At 37.0% G+C, this 22,350-nt stretch overlaps 1 protein-coding gene across 38 annotated transcripts in view; it reads left to right on the forward strand.

The window, feature by feature from the left end:
* RBFOX1 (RNA binding fox-1 homolog 1) overlaps window positions 1-22,350 on the forward strand; it is a 1,176,073-nt gene that overhangs the window by 1,139,730 nt on the left and 13,993 nt on the right. For 29 of the 38 annotated variants that reach the window (XM_054271085.1, XM_054271089.1, XM_054271101.1 and 26 more), the window contains one exon: window positions 6,836-6,900. In XM_054271085.1, the coding sequence (XP_054127060.1) occupies window positions 6,836-6,900 (65 nt within the window). Of the gene's footprint in view, window positions 1-6,835; window positions 6,901-21,882; window positions 21,936-22,350 lie in introns of all 38 variants that reach the window. The other 9 variants (XM_054271122.1, XM_054271112.1, XM_054271096.1 and 6 more) reach the window with 1 other exon arrangement.

The following is a 22,350-nucleotide window of genomic DNA, read 5'->3' on the forward strand; positions in this document are numbered from 1 at the left end:
CACCCAACCACGCTGCTGCCCAAAGTGTGTATTGGACACACTTTACACTGTGGAATTTCTTCAGTTGTGGTTTCCAATTTTCACATTCCTTCAAACCATCAAGGGTTTGACATCCATTTTGCTCAGTGTACCAGCCCAGAAATCTGCAGGGCCACAAGACATCCTGCTCAGGGTGAGAGAATAGGTGGGAACTAAATGTTCCTGGAGCAGTTTGTAGCTTTGGAGCCCACTGCTGCTGAAAGCCAGCAATACCTCATTGGTGACTGTGAATATTATTTTTAGTGGCCTCACACCTCTCACAGACCTCCATGTTTTGTTTCCAAATGGAGGGTGGTTTCAATGAGAAAGATGCTGAATAAATTACTAATTTCTAGTGTAGCCACAGTTTTGTTGCCTGCAGTAGTTGTGTGCTTTAGGAAATGGAATAACCACACTGGTTTTCACTCAGTTGCCGCCTTGCATTTCTGATTGCATATCTTAGTTCTGTTAATGCAACAGAATGTTTATCTTTATAGCAGATGATGGAATTAAAATACTCTTCTGGAAATTTAGTTTCTTTTTAATATACAAATCTTTTTTATTTTATAAATAATTTTTCTTCACATTTGTGCCTTCTTGCATAAAAAGCATTTGTAGGGGAGGGAGAGAGAGATAAAAAGAATTGGCATAAATCAAATGAAACCTTAAAATTCACAGTGTATTAGTTCTTAGTGCAGCAGTTTGCAGCAGGCCAAGTTATTTATTAAATCCCAATTGTTTATGACATAGCTTCACTCAGCTTTTCATTTTAAGTGCAAAGCTGAAGCTTTGTGAAATGACAAACGCTCTGTGAAAAAAGGATAAAAAACATTTAAACAATATAGGGTTTAATGGTAGATTGGAGGGAAAGGAGCCTTAGAAATACCACAGAAAGCAAAACAAGAGGCACACAATAGTGAAAAGCCAGATCAAAAATATGCATTAATGGGTACATCAGAGTGGGTTTCATCCTGCTCTGATCACACTGAGCAGCAATTGATGGACTCTGCTATTCTGTGCAGAACTTGGGATCAACAGAGCCTCTGGTGAGAGAAACCACAGATTTAGGGCATGGGACAGAGGGGAGACACAAAAACATCGGTTGGGTAAAAACTGCAGGGTGAACCAAAACCAGCAAATATCCACAGCTGCTCAATACTAACCAGTGGAATATAAGAGATTGGGTATATAAAAATACATGGGAAGTACAGTCTAAAGTGAAAAATCAACAGCTATGATTCTAGATGTAATATAATATATTCTATATTTAATATAATTCTATATGAAATGTAATAATCCTTCCGAAATAGCTGAGCTATTGAATTCCCTTTTAAATGTGCCTTTGAGTAGGAAAAATAAAGGAGATTATTAGGAAGTAAGGAAGACCTTTTAAAATTAAGTATTGATTCACTAAGAGAAAAAGTCATTAAAAGAGAATTAAAGTTGCCTGCCAGCAAATATAGAAGTTCTTAGATGAAGATTGACACCTGTGAAAATAAGAAAATACACTCCACAAAATGAAGCAAAAAATAGTGTCTCAGAAACAGGCAGTTAGAATAATAGCTCTGCTTTATCTTAAATCTGTTCCTTTTTTTTTATTACCATTGTCATAAAGAATGTTTTCAGAATATGTCAGTCATCAATCCACACCTAAAATGTGGGAAGGCTCAGAAAATGATAACCTTGTACACCCTGTCACCATCAGCTCCAGAAGCCGCCAGTAATGGTTTAACCATGGCCATTGGTCAGTCTCACTGCTCACACCAAGGTTTTCTAAACTTCCCAGGATTCTGCACCTGTGATACTGCAGCTGGAGAGAATCCATGGGAAAATATACATGCATAGGTTTAAATTTTTTAATATTTTTTTGAGCTACTGGGCAGATTTTTATGGTCATGGGTATGGAATGAGAATATTTCCTAATAGCTATTGCCATCACCTTTAGCTCAAAGCTAGGATGCAGTTGGGATGGAAGATTTATTTGTTCCCAAGGGAAAAGCAGAGGTAATTATCCGACCAGCATTCCCCTGACCCCAGGTGGAGTCCCTGGAAGCCACCTGGTCCCCTGAAGGGCACTGTTCTGGGGTGAAAAACAAGGATTTGCAGATAGCACTGAAGGTTTGCTTTTGAGAACCAAGGATTTTTTGTGTTTGCCCATGGAAGGGTGTGCCATTCCATTCCCTGTGACTCACAGAAACAGAGAAAGAAGAGGAGAAATTACTTTGCCAAGGGCAAAAGGGTCCCCAGGGAGGAGTGGGTTGTTCTTTGCACTGCTCTGTGTGCTGGAACACTCCATGATGGCTTTTTAAAAGTTTGGCTAGGTAGGGATGAAATGTCTTTTGATCTCATCTTTATTTGTGAAGTTAAAAGCACATTCACAAAGGTACCAGAGCAATGCTGGTGATTTATTTGGCTGGGATTAGTGCAGGTGGTGCCTGGATATTTTACCAAGAGTTTTTTTCTCAGGCAGCAGCTGCCTCTGGGAACACAAATATATCGAAATAACCAAAACCTTGCACACAGGTCAGGTCCACAGTTTGAGCCAGCACAAATTGGAGGTGGATTGTTTATTTATTTTTAATTCTTTCAGTCAAAGTTATACTCAGTGGGCAGAACAAACACTGTTTAAATCTCAATAGCATGTGAGTGGAAGAAAATGAACTGACACTTTCTATATTCTGCAGCTCTGAGTTTAATTCACATAATTTTTAATACCATTCTTCTATTTGTAGTTAATAAGGCAGGTCTAATTCTCAATACTAGAGGAGGTTTGGAACCTTGATTAATTTATGTTCACAAAATACTCAGAGATCCTTGAGTGAAAGGAAGTATAGGAAGTATAAATTGAGGAAAATTAACTCTCAAAATTCATATGAAATATTAAATATGTAGATAATAGGAAAAAATATTCATCATTTAGAGTCACTTTGTGGTTCATTATATCTGAGAGCATGAGAAAAATGTGATAAGGCTATTTTTGAGGAGGTGCACACATGTATATATGGTTTTGTAGTGTCTAGATTCTGTCTGGGTAAGCTTTTGTGGAAATGAGCCTTACTGCAGATGCACACGCTTTATTTAAAAATTCAGTTGTATTTAATTATCTGTTCATTTCCATTTTATCATCTTATTCAACATGTGTGTGATTTCCTTCTAAAATTGATTAAGATTTCCTTATAAAAATCACCAGTTGATCTCTGACAGATCTCACTGCTCTTTTTCTGTTTGCCTGAGCCAGAGATGTAGAAAACATTGGGAGGGAAATTCTAATGAATTCCTCTGGGGAATTTGCCTAAATTCCTTCCTTACATCCTTCCTTCTTCATTGAAATCATTCAATTTCTGTTTCTTTATGGAGCAGTGTTGCAGGAGCCTGTGTGTGGCAATAAGTTACCACAGCTATGGGGTAACTTTGCACTGATGGAAAACCTCACCATGCTGGATGTAGGCTCATGCCAAATCATAGTGATACTCAAATAAATAGGTGAGAAAATGGATTCTGTGTGAGCAAATGGCAAAAATAGTCCACCAGCTGCATTTTATTTTCCAGATTCAGTCACAAAGTCATAGATAGTGATATTATTGTTAATTTTTAAAACTACTTAAGCTGCTGTAACACTGTTTTATCATTGTTCTGCAAGTAGCAAATATGGGGGCTCAGATAAGGCAGCAAACATTTTTTCATTATGGTGTCTGAATTTATTATTTTCCAAATAACAATCCAAAGTCAGGTACTTTCTGCCTGGATATAAATATAAGAAGAAAAAAAGAATTCCTAAAACATTTCTAATACTTAGGAACTGAAAATTGTTAATTTTAAAAATGTAATTATTGCAGTTTTGTTCTGAGTATTTTATTTTGCAATATAATTTAAGGCGTGAGGATAATTATATAATGTTACTCAAGAGATGTAGTGAAGATTACTGGTGTATTTTCCACCTAAAGTATCAGCCAAGTTCAAAATTAGAGAATAATTGTGAAATAGATGTTGTTACAGAAGTTGAGTTCAGGGGTTTGAACTGGACTCACACCCCAATTTCCACGGGAAAGTGTACCTCCAAGTGTTTTCTTCCTGTAGTAATCAAAAATCACCTGAAGTAATTGAAGTAATACAATGAGAAAACTTGGGACAACACCAAAACTGCAGAACACAAGCCCCATAAAAATAATTTGCTTAAGCATATCTTAATGTCTAATTTATGATAGTTTATTTTAAAATTATGAATTAATGACATGGGATGGTAGGGAATTTGGTTTTCCCTGATACCCAAATACATCCTGCTATTTTAGTTCTCCAGAGAATGTAGGCAAATTCAATGCCTTCAATCTCTTTTTATTTGTATTGCTTTATACTCATTCTTGCCAGGGCTCTCATAAATGTCAGACTGATTGCTGAATCCAAAACATCTTAATAAAGTTGGGAGTCGAGCTTCATTGTTCCGCAGAAATTCTTTGAAAGCAAATCAAAATGTAAGCATAAAAGGAATGTAGCTCTTGTGTTTAGGGAGCAAGAAAGGTTCTCTGATCACACACTGACCAATTTTTGGTGATAGTTAAATGAAGAAAAGGAAACCAGTCCTCACAGAGCCCAGCAGATTTCAGAGCAGCTGCTGTAGGAACAGCTTGTTTCATTTTTCTCCTATTCTGAGAACAGGCTCATGGTGGCCTGGTCTCAGTTCCATGCTGTGGTAGGAGCTGGTGTGTGTGGAGCTGGCTCTCACTTTTGAATCAGGGGTTTTAGGAGTGGACAGCAGGACAAACAAAGAGTTGGACACTCTGGTGAACAGAACCATGTCAGACTTCAGATATGCTACACAAGGCCAGACTGGATAATGAAATCAAGTTCAGTATCTTCATCATATCAGCACTCAGGGGAAAAAAAGAGGAAAAAAAAGGGGTGGGGAGAGGTGTCATGTTCCACAGAATCACTGGGTTGGAAGAGACCTTCAAGATCGAGTCCAATCCAGCCCCAACACCCCAACAAAACCCCAGCACCAGTGCCACTTCCAGGCCTTTTTAAAACACATCCAGGAATGGTGACCCCACCACCTCCCTGGGTAGGCCATCCCAATATTTAGCCCTCAAAAACGAGGATGGGAAAACAGATAAATTTGTAACATCTCTCAGTTCTCTCACTTTTACAGAGGCCAGCCCAAGTGTGCAGTTTGAATTTCTCTCGGGCTCAGTTTGTAGCTGGTGACATTATTTGATATCCAAAGGCTTGTGTGTACATACCTGCAGCGGTTGGGCCTGTTGTACATTTTTGACAGTGATAGCCTTCTGCTGGGTTATAAAAATGAAATTATCTGAATTGAGAAGGTGTTTTTGTCTCACAGCCTCTGTGTGTGCCCAGAGGAGCGCAGGAAAGCATGAGGGGGTTTAGGAGATGCTCATTCTTGCCTGATCCCAGGGCCTGTGTGACACAATTGGAGCTGGCCAGGAGCAGGGAGGGACATGTCCTCTTGTCTGTGTGAGCACTTGAAAAAAATCAGAAAGAATCATCTTCAAATAAGCTGACAATTCAAAGCCTGGAGTTTCTAATGAGCTGTCAGTGTATGTAAAACTTTTGTTTATTCTTAGGGTGATGTGGCATTATCAGCTGAACGATTGATTTCCAAACCCAACCTGTCTCAAATCTTCAAACCCACAAAGGTTTACATGGGTTAGGGATGAAGCCATGCTGCCAAACCAAGTGGTAGAAGGGGAAATAGCTTGTAAGAGTAGTTCAGATTGATTTTGCAAATAAAAATTTGCTCTTTTCAGCAAAGCAAACTATAAAACTCACAAAAGTTACTGCAGTAAAATTGTTCTACTGTTACAGTAAAGGCTGGCACATCGTGGCCTATTCTTCCTGCTTCAGCATAATATCTGGGGTGAATGCCGCCTTCCAAAAAAAAAAAAAAAAATGAAAAGAATCAATTCATTGAGGCAAACACTTCAGCAAAAGAGTGAATTTTATTCAAAGCTGAGTGAGCTGATCCTGTCTTATTCAGCTCTTTGTTAGGGAGGGGTTGGGTGGGTCAGGCACCACAGCAGCCCCTGTCCCAGAAGGTGCTGGGGGCAGAATTCTAATTGGGACGTAAATCGTGTTTGTGTTATCAGCAGGGCTGGGCTGGGGCTGTTAATTGGCATGCTGAGATCATTTGGAAATGGTTGATATAACACCGTGGTCCATTGAACAGGAAGCTCTGCTGTTTTCACAGTTTGATAATCAATGCATCACTGCACTCAATTCCTTTCCAATGTGTGTTTGTTTGTCCTGTTTGCTTAATTGAACAGCTGGAATTACTGTTACATACAACTGAATGTTAATTCATGGAAGAGAATTTTGCTTCTTCATTATAATTTTATGTTTAAATTGGAAACCTATGTAACATTAAGTGTTAATTGAGTGCACAAATTCATAGGTTTAATCAACCAGGCATGATAAATCATATTTTGTACAAAAAAAGAATGGATTATTAGCTGAGTTTGTCTTTTAAGTTTAGCACAGCTTTGTGAATATACATACAATTTGTTCATACGTACAATTATTGTTTAAAAACTTGGAGAAGAATCCAGTAATGTCTTATAAAAAAGCTGATCAATAGAGTTCATTGCTTTTTCCTGATCTCTAGGACAAAACTTAAAAAAAATTTTTGGTGCTCCATTTTGCTTCACGATTCACCGAAATATTTTCCTTACCATTTCACTGCGGTATTTCCTATGCATTTAACTGAACTGCAGCATGACTGTACTCTTTCAATCGTTGTCAAATGTTGCAAAATGTGCTGGAAGGTGCCATGGCAATGCAGTTAGAGCGTGAGTTTGTGTTTCAGGGTGGTTATGCTGCCTACCGGTATGCCCAGCCTGCCACTGCCACTGCAGCTGCCTACAGTGACAGGTAAGAGCTCCTTTCCTGCTCACTAATATTGGACCAGTGGAAGTTGAAGTTGATTCTATAAATTTGCCTTGTTGAAGTCTCATAACTGTCTTGTTGCTCTGCAGATAATTGTGATCTCTAAAGCAGGCTGTTTTATTATAATCCATGAATAGCCATAAATTGAGAGACTTTAGGCCTTTAATTGAGAATCAGGCATGAGATGTGCACATTCCCAAGCTCTAGATCATGCAGTTAACGTCCGTGACCCTTGTACAATGCAGATAAATAAATGTACAGATTCATGATGGTCTGCTACTAAGGATTATTATTTGTCTTAGGAGTATTATTTCAGTTGATTTAGAACCTTGAACCTATTGAGTGCCCTCAATTCTCATTGACATTGTTTTTGTCAGTGGAAATTGAGAATGAACTGTGTCTAAGCTTGAAATATCCAAAGGAAAACAGCATTTTTTTTCCATTTGCTTTTTACCAAGGCATTTGATTTTTTTTCAATACTTAAAAAAAAGAAAGAAAAAGAAAAAATATTTTTCTTTTGCTCTGTATTTTTATCCTCAAAATGTAAGCCACATTTGGTGGAAACAATATCAGGAATGGAATATCATTAAAATCTGCACATTCAAAGACTTAATTTTTATCAGCTAGGAGTGATGTCACATATATTAGTGTGTCTTCTTAAAAGATTGATATTGGAATCCCTTAGAAGTCAATGCCTAAATTGCTGTTGACTTCAGTAGGTACAGGATTTTATCAAATTGCATAAAATTAAGTCTTTGCAGTGTGTGGAAATGATTTTGTAATGAGAAGGCGGATTTTCCTACATTTTCCTCATAAACTGGACCCTTAAAATCTATTCTACCTTTCATATTTTTCAAGTTCTAGAGGAGTGTTCCCTTGTAAAGGGAGGGTGTATTTGGTGCCAGAGACACACAAATAATTTACTTCATGATGGCAGTGAGAAGTAAGGTCACACTTCTCAATACCTGATACAACAAAATTTTCACTTGGAATCATGGAAAAAATTTCTCAAACCTTATATACATTTTGAAAAAATTCTTTAAATGCTAAATTAGACAGTGTTACAAATGCTTCCGTTTCTTAAAGAAATCAAGAGATTAAGAACTTCTAGTGCACAATTTCTTAGATTGAAGCGCTGTTCATGGATTCTGTATTTTTAGAACCAAGTCCCATGGTATGAATGTTACAATGCTATGCATGCATATTTGCCTTTCAAGTGCTTATTCTGGGTAATGAAGATACATTTTTTTAAAGTTATGTGAATAAAGTAATTTGCATGTATGGCTGAGGCATGCTGTGTCAGACAGGTAAGCAAGCTACTTTTTATTGATTTTGGGTCAGTGATATCAACTAGATCTGTGCTGTGTGCACTTTGTTGGCAATGTTCTATTTCTACTTAGGGGAACCTGCACAGGTGAAATGCTCCTCAGTAGTTTCATTTCATTTCCACAAAGGTCTGTTAGCATGTTGCAGCTCTAGGGTTTTTATGTGAGCTTTTCTGTAATGCAAAACAACTCCTGCTTCTAAAAACCGAATAAACACAAAGGACAAAATTCTAAATAACCTCCTGTGGTGAGCCAGGTTTTGCCAGCTATCTCTCAGGTGTCCCTGGATCATTTAATAGGCTGTTTAATTCTATTAATTAAACCTATGCATTACACAGAGAAACTGAACAATATCAAGCTGAATTTTAAATGCTTTAATTATGAATTGATGTTACCTTCTCATAAAGCAGATGAAAGGCTGAAAGATAAAATATCAGTTGGTCACATGTTCTGCTATGGGCAGAGAGTCAACATCACAAAGAGTTATGCTGCCAAAAAGGTAAAGGATTTGTTCAGGAAGATAGTGCTCTTAAATGCTGTAAAGAAGGCTGGAGATGGCTTCAGTAGTAATGCAGTTTTACAATCCTTAATTAATCTTTTGAAAAAAATTGTCTAATTTTCAGATATATTTTGAGTATAATTAGAACTGCAATAACCTATCTTTGCTTGCATAATTTTAGTTATCCTAAATTAATTTTATATCTTTTGGAATTTTTTAATTTATTTTTATTTTTAAATATGGTTAACCCTCATCTTCAATCTGCTTGCCCCAAATGAATATGGTTTCTTGTCTTAATTACAAATCTCATAACTGAATTTCTTTATGAGAGAATCCCAAAACTAGCATCGAGAACCAAACAAATAATCTGCTCAAACATTTCTTTGCATGTGGGAAACTATGTGCAAACATGGATACCTCTGATTATTCCCAACTTTATTATTATATATATATTTATTATTCCCAAGTTTGTTTAATTTGATTAACTTTTTGTTCATTTTAAAATTAACTTAATTTAGCTACTTTTGTTAAATTGTTAATTTTGAAGGTGCTGAAGTATACTTCAGTATCACTGCTTGTATCTGCTGTTCTTAATGTAATTATCATCTGCTCTCCACTCACAACACTGAAGATTCCACATCTTATACACTTATTTAGTGTTCATATGAGCCCCTAATTAATTTAATTACGCATGAACTGCACTTACTGTTTGTGTAAAAAATGACACCCAAAGAAATTGAGTACCACTGAAGCAGTGACAAATAATGGAAATACTACTTCGTACTAATTTTAAAAATAAGGAAAGCTTTATTTTTCTTGTTCACCACTCATATCCATTATAAATTGCAGTGTTCCATATTTGAAAAGCTTCTTAATTCAGGAGATGGAAAGAGGAAATCTTTAGAGTGGAGACATGTTTTGGTAAATTAAAAATAAAGGTTAACAGAAAGATTTGGGACTGCAGAATCAATAAACCAAGTCAATTGATAATGATCGGTGTGAGAGGGCTCTGTTTGAAGAAATGCAATGGTATCCTTGTTTGTCACAGTGGGAAATGTTGCTGGAAATAGGCAAGGAACAGATATACAGGGGAGAATCAGGTGGCAAGGAAATACCATTAAACCAATCAATGCAAACCCCAAAGTATTTGTCAAGACAGATCATGTACTCCTAAACCCAATTTCACAACAGGGATAGGCCTGGCAGATCTCTCCAGTCATTTTTTAGGATCACAAAACAAAACCAACAAAGAAACAGGTACATTTTGTTTTATTTATGAAGCAATAGAATCACTGGATACAAATTCTGATTTCAATTTTTATATTGTATTATCTATCATATATTAAATTGCATGTACAGTTTTGAAGGTCTTTGCAGAAGTGGATCCAAAAAATTTTTGTTTAACTTGCTAAGACTTGAAATATTTCTGATAAGTTTTCCAATTAGTATAAGTTCTAAAAGGGAACCCCATTGGTCTAAATTCATTCTTCATCAGTCTGGAACTTGCCTGACAAACTCTCTAAACTGAGCATATTTGGAAAAAATATAATTGTAAGGATGTGCAAAAGACACTAAATCAGATGTCAATAAAACGTTTGTACAGCTCTTACTCATCTTTCATGGAATATTTAAAAAATAAATTTAATTAAGTTGTTAGATTTCTGTCCAAGTCTGAAGTAAGAGAAACTAGCAGGGTCTTTCAGTTTTGTATTCCTGAGGTAGAAGGAGTCGGAGCATGGCAGTGGGGCGTATTGTCATTGTGTCATTGCATGTTCACTTGGTGTTGCTGGTATGTCTGTAATGCTCTACTGGATTTGACAGATCCATCACATAGCTCAGTGAATGGCTTGCTTGAATTAAGCCTATGGGCAGACTTATTCACATTGATTGGCTATTGGTTTTGTGTTTTATGATTTGATTCTTGCACCTTCGATGGGAGTAAGGGCGATGTTCCTTTTCTGGCGCGTACGAACGTTGGCAGCGGTGTTTGTGCAAAACGTGTCTGGGAGTGCAGGGAGCAGAGCCCTGGCAGGAGGGAGCAGCCCTGGCTGAGAGGCAGAGCCCCAGCCTGTGCTGCTTGCTGTCCCCAAGCAGGGCCAGGTGTGTTTATACATGGATGTGCTGTATCCATATATACACACACGTTCCCATCCATCACACACACTCACACACAGAGGTGCTGCTCTGAGCACCATCCCCTTCTGTAACACCCAATTTCAACCTCACTCCAGACTATGGGGGCATTCCCATTGACCTCTTTGTTGTCTGGATTAATTCCCTCATCACTGGAAGCTTTTTTTTTTTTTTTTAATAAAATAAGGCATATTCAAAAATATTTTGCACGTAACACTTTCTAGTAAAATATATGTTTTGTTTTATTATTTTTTTTCTCCCTCTATCAATTTGTGTTATATGTTCTGTGGTTATACCTAGGGTTTTGTGAAATTTGAGAGAGAAGGTTTTGTCATATGGAAGTTAGGTATCTTCCAGATCTTAAACCTTACTCCTGATAAAATCCTGATATTCTAAATAGTTTACATTTTTAACATGTCTATGTGAAGCATTCATTTTTTTTTAAAGCAGTAGTGTCTACAAAAATAGTTTAATATATTTTCCAGTTCTCTTCGGGCATGTAGGTGAGAGTAAGACTTGATATTTGTGCTCAGATTGTCCTAAAATAGAATAGATACAGATTTGATTTAATAGTAAACATGCTCATTAAAGAGTGAAAATTTAGAATGAAGAGTAAAAAAACCACTAAATATAAATTGTGACCTTCTACAGCTGAGGGGGGTTTTTATTATGTTGTGGACTATATAATCTTCTATTTTATGATTAAACAATGAAAATCACTATATTTTTATTCAAATTATTTTCTCTTGTTTAAGATTACTAGAGATATATACTAAAAATTAAGGTTTTGATTGCATATAAAATGTAATAGCATCTTGAGCTAGAATTTAATTTTCCATTAAATAATTTTACAGAAGCATAAATGTTTTAAAATCTAGTACCTCATTCATTTCATGCTTGTGCCTTCTTAGATTAAGGACAAAGAGCTTCTCTACACAGTTTCAGTTTCTAAAGGAGTCAGGTTGAAAGATCAAAAAAAATTAGAATATAGTGGTAACTTTTCAACTTCCATCTGGAACCTTCCAACATGTGTGTATTTTGCTATCCCAGTGGAATCTTAAATGGAAAGTTTGGGGGGTGATCCATAAGGAGGAATTGTACAGCCCATATTGTAGGTTATTCAAATTCTGACAATGAAAAGGTTCAGTTAGCACCATGACTGGCTACAGAGGTTGTGCTTAGCTTTTCTAAAAGCAACAGAGATTATATTTAACACTTCTTCTGCCTAGGTTTGATGTGGTGATGCTTTTTTGGTCTCGTTGTTTTTTGGTGGTTTTTTTTTTTTTTCCTGGACAATCCTGTATGGTAGTTAAAACTTCTTTATTCCCTATTATTACAAATAAAAATCAAATTACTGGCTTGGCTGTTACAGAGAGGTAGTGGGTTTGGCCATCTACCTGTTAGAACTTTATGCCTGTGTGATCTCTGGCAAACTAGAGGATCACTGGAGTCATGTCAATATTTCATAATCCATTTTCATCCCAGTTCATTCAGAGTTTTGGGGATGACTGGAGTATATGACTCATAGTGTAACCATAACACTACCTTTCTGTGAAGAGTTAGAAAGTACAAGTGGGTGAATATGAATAAAGAAAACATTATAGGGACAAAAAAATCATCAAAGCGTTTGAAATTCCATGAGCAGGGACTTTCATGTGGTACATTTTGATAGGAATTTCCTGAAATGAAAATATGTTGCATAGGGTACTTTCCAATAATTGAAGCATGGCTCGTTCTAAAATATTGCAGATATGACATTTTTGGGGGAGACTCAGTGAGTCACATATAGGAAAACATTTTAAACAATTATATTTCCTAAAAACATAATCATCTACCAGTTCTAGGAAGCTGCTTTGATGTTTTGATACATTCCTCTACTGGGTGGAATTGACCTGTTTGGTGGTGCTCTGAAGGCTTGATTCACCTGTATGTAGTTTGACTATTCATGCAATATCCAGGGAACTGCTAGAATTCTTCCCCCAGTTCAAAACTGAGGGGATACAGTAGTGAAAAAGCTTAGTGCTACAGTCCAGAATTATGGCAAACAACAATTATTAAACTTTTGTTGTGTCAGAGCTCATTTCTTTCATACCCTGCTTCTACTTCTCTTACTTTTAATCTCCATTCTCGCTCACTGCAGTATCAAGGGATATTTTAGGAATCCCCATGGACAGGGAAAGACTTGTTTTTTCTGTGACATGCTGGAAATCATGAAGAAAAAGCTGGGATAGAAGGTAGAGGTAGACTAAAGCCCAGATTTCCATACCTGTCTTCCTGATGTGCTCAAAGCTTAAGGTGCTCAGTACTTTTGCTGCCACGTTCTTCTTGAACATAGGGAGAGCTTTTAAATGCTCACCAAGTTCCAAAATAAATAAAATAGAATCAGTGCACCTAGTCTGAATTTACATCTTTAGTTTCAGTATTTTCTCTTGGTTTATCTCTCCAGCCTGTATCTGGTTATGTAGCCTGACTTTTAACTTGGGAGTTCCTTATTCTAATGTAGAAGCTCATAGTAAATAACTGTCGTTATGAATATATTAATTTGATGGATTTTCATACCTTTTCTCTAAAAGGAGGAAGGGGAAAAGACTGGTTAACATGTTTAAAGTAGGAATTATCTCATTACTAGCTCCTAAAAACTTCTTTGCTCTTAGAGGATATTGGAAGAAAGTGCTACTTTAAAATTTTTTCAGTGTTGTACCCAGCAGAGTGGATAAATACGGAGTTGGGGAGTTACTAAAATATTGATTCCTGCTCCAGCAGACCAAAACTGTTACAGCCCATTGGGTCACTGCCTGTGACAGGATAGACCATAACAGCTCCTTTGGACATGTCAGTGGCTAATTACACACTGCTCAGTTCTCAGATCATTGCCTTGATAGACCACAAAGAGGCAGATCAGAACGTGCTGCAAGTGGTGTCAACCTGAGTGCTTTAAAACCAAGGAGGAATTAAGAGCACTGTGGAAGAGGAAGAGAGAAGATAAAGGAATAAAATGTTATTGATAAAACTGGGAGGCCATGGATAGAGTCTGTATGGGTTAGTGTCATTTGCTGTGTGCTCTGGCAAGGTGATGAAGTATTAGAAGAACAAACTTTAAATAGCAATGGTGATGAAATTAATCAAGAAAGAGAAAATATACACTCTTGCATGTTTTTACTGTAGCATTTCACACCTCTGAGGAGCCTAAAACATTTGATTAGGTATTTAATAGATTTTTTTTCTCATATTCCTTTGGGCTTGTCAAGCTGCTGATACTCTAGGAACCCACCTGAGGCAAACATGAGATTGTAAGAATACTGCAGGAGTGGGAATAGAATGTTTATCCATGTATCCTAAAAAAATTTTTCAGTGAAAATTGCTGTAGGGTGTTTAATATACATGCATTAAAAGAAAAAAATGTAAATAAGGACTTTGTGTAAACCAAACATGTACCAGCTTCTAAAGTTAGTTTTGTTGTTCTTGAATGAATTCCTAAAGAATCCTGGCAAGGTTTTCATGTATATGGTATTTTAGTTAAAATAGGAAAAAAAATTATCCTGTCAACTCATTTGTAAAGTCCAAACTTTATATAATGTAAAGAGAAAGAATTTTTATTCATAGTTGCTGAAGTTCATAATTATACCCCTGTATATTAGAAAAGTTATAGTGGATAAAATGGTGGCTACTAGTAAACCGTAATAATTGCTATGAAATCAGAAACAAATATAAAGTATGTTTTTGAGGCATTATGTTAAGAATGCCATGATATACAAAAAGAACAAATCCCCCAATTAAATAAATTTCTATTTTTCATGTATTTTAGTTAATAAAATACTAATTATTTATGCAAGGCTGACTTAAAAATCCTCTTTGCCCTAAAGAGAATAAACAATATGTCCAAAATACAGTAATAAACAAATTTTTCAAATATAAATATTAAGACTTCAAATATAGCCCTAATTTAGCAGTCCTGGATCATAATGACATCGATTTATGTTGCTGACATGGAGCACTTCTGAAATAGAATTACTGCACTACTTCCTCAAGTATTTAATTTAAGTGCCTAGACTATGTTAATCATACTAAAAGGACAATAATTTTAGAGCAGTTCTGCCACTGAGATTGGTATGAATTCTGGTACAGAATGCTGTGTGGTATTCAGAATTTCACCTCTTAGGTTTAGGTTTTACTTCAAAATGTCCGGATTTGCTTAAAAATGATATGTTCCTTTAGCAGAATAATATTAATCTTTGGACTCTGTGTATTGTATCATTAATAACAAATCATTTCATACTAGGTATAATATATTGAATGATCATACATCAGAAAATTCCACTGATGCAGCAGGTGATATGAGTTAGACCCAAGTCTATTAGTATAGCTCTGATTAAAAAAAAAAAAAAATAAAAAAATCAGGAAATATAATTTGTAGATATAAAATATGAAAGTTGAGAGACCTACAGATTTTCCCACTGGTTTTGATGCAAGAAGTTGTCCACGTTGTGGCAATATATTAAAAATAAGGGTTTGCTTTTTTTTACAACAGTACTAAGTTGGAAGGTTACATGTGTTTGGTAGAAATTTTCTTTATACTGAGGGCTGATGGAAGGACAGAGAAGGGGGGGTTTGTGTCCAAGCCACTGCCATGGCAGAATTATTGTATCCACCCTGAGTGCAGGGTGGACATTCCTCCAATCTGCTGTGCAGCACTATTGGACTGTGCTAAAAGGAATATCTCTGTTCCAGAATTTGAGTGGGCTGTTTAGCTAGTTCTACACCAGGGCTTAAATAAAAAGGCCTGCCCATCTGCTGGGGAAAGCCTGAGATAAGAATACAAATTATGAGAAAGCACCTTCTGTTGATCATTTTTCCCCTTAGGTATTTTTAATCCCTTTAGATTTTTGGGTTGGTTGTTTTTTTTTTTCTCTCTGAGTAAATGAAATAATTCAGGCATATCACTGGGCTTGGGGATGCACATTTCCATTGGTTTCTAGATGAGCTGGGGGTTTATTTTTTTTATTTTCATATTTTTTTGCAATTGCAAAAGTACTTTTTGGTATAAAAAGACATTATTTCTTGTCAAGAAGTTGTATGATTGGTAGCAGGACAAAACTTAATGAGAGATTTTGTTTCTTTTCTCTCTCCTGCTGCCTTTGGCACTGAATTTTGGTAGAGACATCCTGTCATTGGCTAAAGCACACAGAAATGTCCTGTACTGAGCACAAAGAGGACGTAGCTGAGAGCAATGCAGAGTGATGGATGTGGCAGAGCAGTGAAGGGCTGGGCTGAGCTGCCTCGATCAGGGCTGTAGGGCCATTTCAGACACTCTGGGACACCTGGGGAGGTGAGGGGGACACAGCACCTCCTGCAGTGGCAGCTGAGCCCAGGCAGATGGAAGAGCTGATGAGCTTTAGTGTTTTCTATGCAGCAGTAGTTATAGAAATAGCTGCACTTGGTTCTTTTGAGTCAGGGTTTTCTTTTATCTGCTTCCAAGGCCTGCCTTAAAATTTCAGGAAAGAAATGGTCAGGAATAATGGATGCAGGGGAGCATTGTCTTGTGATGGGGAAAGCATCACTCAAGGAAAAAGCAGAGGACCTCAGTGAAAGCCAAATATCCACATCTTCCTCTCTGTCTTGGCATCATCCTTGGTTAGGTTGAACAAGAAATTCTGCAGAAAACAAGAACCTGACATTGAAGAAATTAGTCTAATAACCTTCCTAGTGCACATCAGGTCAAACAAGTTACTCTTAGTGTTGTTGAAGCTTGATACCACATGAATTATTAATAGTTCTATTCTTATTTTATTCAATATATCTTATAGGTATGGCTGTGAAGTTGTTTAGTTGTCTTTGTGTTGATTCAAATGCTATGGGTTCAGTAATGTACTTTGATCTTACAATAATGGGAATATAAAGCATGATAATAGCAAAATCAACCTTCTAATTATAGTTATTATGCTAATATTAAAAAGTTTAAATTCTTTGATAGCCTTGATAATTAAATTTAAGGCACCAGTAGGAAAGAGTTGGGAAGGACTTCATACAATGATTATAAAGGGGAATTTGGTCCATCCTTGAATATTGCAGAAACCATTCAAAGAGCCAGCAGTCAGCTCTATTGAAATTCATAGTGAAAAAGCTCTCAACATAAGAGTCCTCACAAAACCAGCAAAGTCTTAACATTTAGAGCACAAAGGAAATCTACAATAGCTTTAATAATATAATGGAGAAATATACAGATGTACCACATATAACTGCTGGGAAAAACCCTTGCTGCATGGGGAATATGGTGTGGAACAACTCCAGGTAGGGAAGTCAGTGCTTTTGGTTATGCTGCAGCAATTTTACCAGCTGAGATTCTGATCCCTGAGTTCTAAATACTGGCTTTGTTTGTCAATCCCATGATGGTCCTACCAGAAAAAGTATTAAATATAGTTGAAATCTTCCCACTGTAACTTCTGCTCAATATTGTGTTTGCCTTCATCCTAAATTTTGATGTTCTGGGCTCTGCACTGTTTTCAGCAGTTGCTGTATTTTTGGGTGGGGGTCTGAACTTCTGTGTTAGGCAAAATTATTTCTAGTTTTGTTACGTTTGTCAGCAAAGCCCAGGAATTCAGGTCTATGAAGAATAATCATTGTATGTTAGTGGATTATAATTTCTTTTACATTTCAGATTTCCTAGAGCCAGTGTGATTAATCTCTTAAAATCCCCTTTGACCTCTAGTATTCCATTTTAAGGAAGCTCTGTGCTGCTGAGGAGGAGGGATTGGAAACTTCAGGGAGTCATGGGTGAAATTAGATGTGTGCGAAAGTTTTGTTCTCAATCGTGTGCTGTGTGAAACACTGGTGAGAAGTCCTAGTGCTGTACAGCATTTTAGGGAGATGAGAGAGCACACAGAACACTCACTGGCCCTGTGTGTCCTGCACAGGTTTTTGACCACTAATGACCTAATTTTATAAATTCCCAGACACCTGGGAGCTCTGAACACGTGGGAGCAGCAGGGCCAGTGACTGCAGGAGAGAAAGGGGGTGGGAGGCTTGTGCAGACACAGAGGAGCTCCTCCTTCCCCAGGGTGGGATGACTTCATGGAAACTTTTAGAGGAAGCACTCAGGGTAGCAGTTTATTCTGAACTTAGGTTGGAATCGTGTTTTGTGATAGTTACTTCCCCCAAGTCATAAAAAAAAGTGTCTGAGACCCATTCTCTGAATCTCTTCTTATCTTCCACTTCCAGGTTCTGAATTTTCCATTAGTAAAGTGGGCAGATCACTTATGGGTCAGGTGTTTCTTCACACAAGTGCTTGTGTATATTAGACAGCCATAGAAAGGGCAAGGCTTAGGCTCTAGTGATTAAAGAATTTAAACCCCTCAATATATATAAAATCTTTTTTCTATAGTATGGCATGTTTTCACCAAACACTTTCAAGAAGAGAGAAAGCAAGCATGTAATGTATTGGAAATGGAAAAGGTCTGCTGGATAGAAAGAGCAGGTGTCAAAAGAGAGAGGACTCTGTCAGATGTGAGGCCCTGGAGGCACACATTTGTTACTGCCACAGGGACTACAGGGAATGGAGCAGAGGAAATTACAACATATTCAAACCTTTGAAGATGGTGTGATGCAGGTTCAATAACTACCCCAAGGAAGAAAGCACATCTAAATCACTTAATAGTACTTCTGTTGTCTTCCCCTTCTGTTCTTGTTTGAATTCAGGATATATATCAAATGTTTAAACATTTTTTTTTTCAAAATTTAAAACCATCTTTATTACCATACTGGTAAAAAATGAGTTAGTTTTCAATTTGCTAGAAGATATAAAAATTGATCTATGGACTTGAGAGAAGCAGTAGTATGCAGAGTTTGCCCTTGGGAAGGAGCTGCTGGGATGGAACCCAGCCATTTGGAGTCCCAGCAGCACAGATTCCTGCCCCACACCGTCTGGGAGACATCAGAGAGCTCAGACTGCCAAAAGGTGCCACTCCTGCACTTAAAAGCATTGCACTGAGCCCAGGGTGTGAGTACTTGGAAGGCTGGATATATCCAACATTCAGGTCAATGTATTTATCATGTTATCTTTTCAGGTTTGTTTCGGTTTTTTTTTTTTTTTTTGATCTCACAGCCAGTAAAAACTTTTAAAATTTTATTTAAAAAAAAAGTTTTCTTTTATCTAAATCTATGTTCTTTTACATCTGAAGTATTAACCAGTGAACAGTAAAAATTTGGTCCTATACTTTCATTGTTAATACACAAATTAAATTATGGAAGTGATTCTCTATCTTAATTGAGCAGGGCTTATTGTATAATAAAGTTGGGTCCGCTTACAATTCCTGCACCTTTTTGAATAATTTAAAGTGCAGCAGTGATGAGGAACACTAAACCAGCCTAAAATGCACCATGAATTTTCATCATATCTTCCTTGTGAGATTTTCAAGCCTTATATGCTCGACAGAGCTAGTGCAGAGAATTGCCCTTTAAAGGGAACACTCCACGTTTGCAGGGGACTGGGCAAGGTGAGCTGTCCTTTGGCATCTCTGCTCCCTTCCTGCTTTAGGACAGGAGGGATTGGTGCCCCACAGAGCCAGCTTCACTCCTAAGGGCTCCTTCTGCAGCCTCTGGGGCTGCTCACACAGAGGATTAACCCTTGCTGTAGCCATCAGCTACACAGAGAGGATTAACCCTTGCTGTACCTGTATCAGCTGGGATATCTGTGATGTCTCTGATGCGCAATTTCCCCTCTGAATCTATGTAAACAACATTATGGAATTCAGCTAAGTAAATCCTGCCACTGTAAGAGCATTAAAGCCATCAAAGTGCTTAAGAATTTCCAGGAATTGCTGCAAATAACACCTAATTAGTTATAAAATACTGAACTGACTTATTGGACTCCAGTCTCTAGGCTTTTCATTCTCACAGTGGCTATGCTGACCGATATGTAACTTCATACTTTTAAAAGTTATGTGTGGAGTTGTGAAATTCATTTTATAAAAGCAAAACATTTCCTTCCTATGAAGCAGTATAACAAGAGATGTTTATAGTAGTTGTTATTTTAAATAGGTATCACTTTGGGTTTATTTAATTTTTTTTTAATTATTTTTTTTCCCAGCAATTAGCAAAGACTTGGTAAAAAAGGAGTAAGATTTCAGAACAGTTTAAATAATATTTTTCATTCTGAAGGACAACTTGCATTAGTGTTCTGGGGTCTTCCTGGAAGTACTAGCATATTACTCTTGCAGATAATTCTGTATTTTAGCATCTGAAAATAGAGACTCTGTGGCTAAATGTTCCAGTGTTCTGAACTGAGAGGAACAAAAGGAACTTCTCAGTAACCACTTTAGAGGCAGTTTTTAAGGAAAAGTGATCTTTTCATTTAGATGAGAGGGCAGTTTAACAACTTCACAGAAATGAGCCAGAAGGATTTTCTGTGAAACAGTAGCTGGTAAATCTGCATAGCTACTGGCTCTAACTTTCCCTGTCTGTAATTATCACAGAGGTGGTAGTAGTAAATACAGTGACAAATTATGCTACCTGTGAAATACGGAGTAGCTCTGTATTTATAATGTAAAATTTATCCCCCTTTATTTTGTTTTTTGTTCTTAATTTGTGTATTTAGCATTACTTGTTAGGTAAATCTCATTAGCTCCTGAAACTGTTGCAGATGACAAAATAAAGAGCAAAGCTGTTAATTGAACTTAATGAACAGATGAAAATGCTAGAATGTGCAATTTGATCACTAAGCTCACCAGTGTCAGTATTTCTGCTAGGGCAGAGGAAATGATCTGCTTTTGGACCTATGCAATCCTATCCCTGCAGTACAGATTGCAGATCCCTTGTTTTGGTTTGGATTTATTTTTTTTTCCCCCTTCAGAATGTGAACCTCTAAGTAACAAGGTTCACAGATTTCTAAACGAGAATTTCAAATCTCTTGATACACTCGAGGTGAAGTAATGGAAATAGATTTTGCTCCCTTAGGGCTCCACTCCTGCAGGTTTTGCTGCCCCTGAGGGATGTTTGCTGCTGCATGGTGTTTCCTGCAGGATGCTCAGCACTCAAAGCTTGCAGAGCTGTTTTCCCAGGCACTCCTTAGCCTGCATCCTTTGGCTCCTGGCTGTTAGGCTGGCATTAAGGCTGTGCAAAGCTCAGGGTCAGGTTTTTGCTGTGCCTGGCACTGCAGGGGCTGGGAGGAAACCACATCTGGGTGTTAACTCTGCATTGGGGTTCATTAACCCTGCCCAACACAGAAATACCCCGAGGCAGCTGTGTGTATGCAATAGAGGAATCATTGGATGTTAATCCTTCAACATGGTTTCCACTAACACAAATCCTGGTTGCCTAGATTTCAGAAAGGACAAACAGGATTTGGGCCATAATGAAGTTTTCTGCATTTTGAAATACTAATGCATTTAGAGTTTCTCTTTTTATGTTACTGGTTTAAAAAAGAATTTTGCAAGAGAAGGTTGATATTAAATTATATCTCTAGCTTATTCTCCTAAGATTCTGAAAAAGACTTTTTCATGTATTTGGATGACAGTATATGAGAATATACTATGTCATTTTTTTAATAAATAGCAGAAAATTAGTTTTCTGATTGCAGTCATATTAGACATAGAAAAATCAAAATATTTTAATTTCAATATCCTCCTTTCAGATGCAAAAAGTAAATTGCAATTTAATTTTTTTTCAAAAGCGCTTTTTACATATTTTGCAGTAGTGCCCTTTAATATCAATATATTGTTTTATTTTTATTAGACTTCATAAATATATTGACATATATCTGTAACACTAAACATGAAGCTTCCAATGCAAGAGTTTGTACATAGTCCATATCCAAATGTCACCATTATTTCATTTGAAAGATCCCAGCATGTCTACCTCATGATCCTTATAAACTCTATAGTACTCAACACTTTTTCTTGCTACATTCATTAAAATTAAACACCCTTCCCCTACCCCATCTGTAAACATCAAGTCAATTGGCAGCTAGCACATTTCCCAGTCAGCAAGCAGTATTGTGAATTTTATCTTCTCTTGCAGAAATCAATTCGTCTTCGTTGCAGCAGATGAAATTTCTTGTAACACCTCTGCAGGTAACAATCATTGATACTTCTTGATGCATCCATCCAGGTCTCAATATCCTTTTTCACATGCTGCATTTAATCGTAAGACAAAGCCTAGGAAAGTCCATAGTGTATAAATCTTGGGGATAGTTTAATGAATTTATAGCTTCAGCCTATAGGTTCTGCCTTATAAAAGCCGTTAGGTTATTTTGCTGACTTTGGTGTTTTGTTTCCAGTTTATGGTATGGCCTAGAGTGTAAGGATATGTTAAACCTTCTGATAAAAGCTTCAGGAGTGTGACTTTCAGAAGTCTAACCGAAGAGAAGTGGTGAGAAGAGCCAAGGCTTAGATGTGTGCAGGACATTGTAAGTGCTATAGATGTAACAATTTTCTTTTCAACTTGTTGGGGGCAAAATGATGCCCACGAGGGTATTGCAGACCCTAA

The sequence above is a fragment of the Melozone crissalis genome, unplaced genomic scaffold, assembly GCF_028551555.1.
Source record: "Melozone crissalis strain CALT ecotype California unplaced genomic scaffold, PUWL_Pcris_2 ptg000012l_1, whole genome shotgun sequence".
NCBI lineage: Eukaryota > Metazoa > Chordata > Aves > Passeriformes > Passerellidae > Melozone > Melozone crissalis.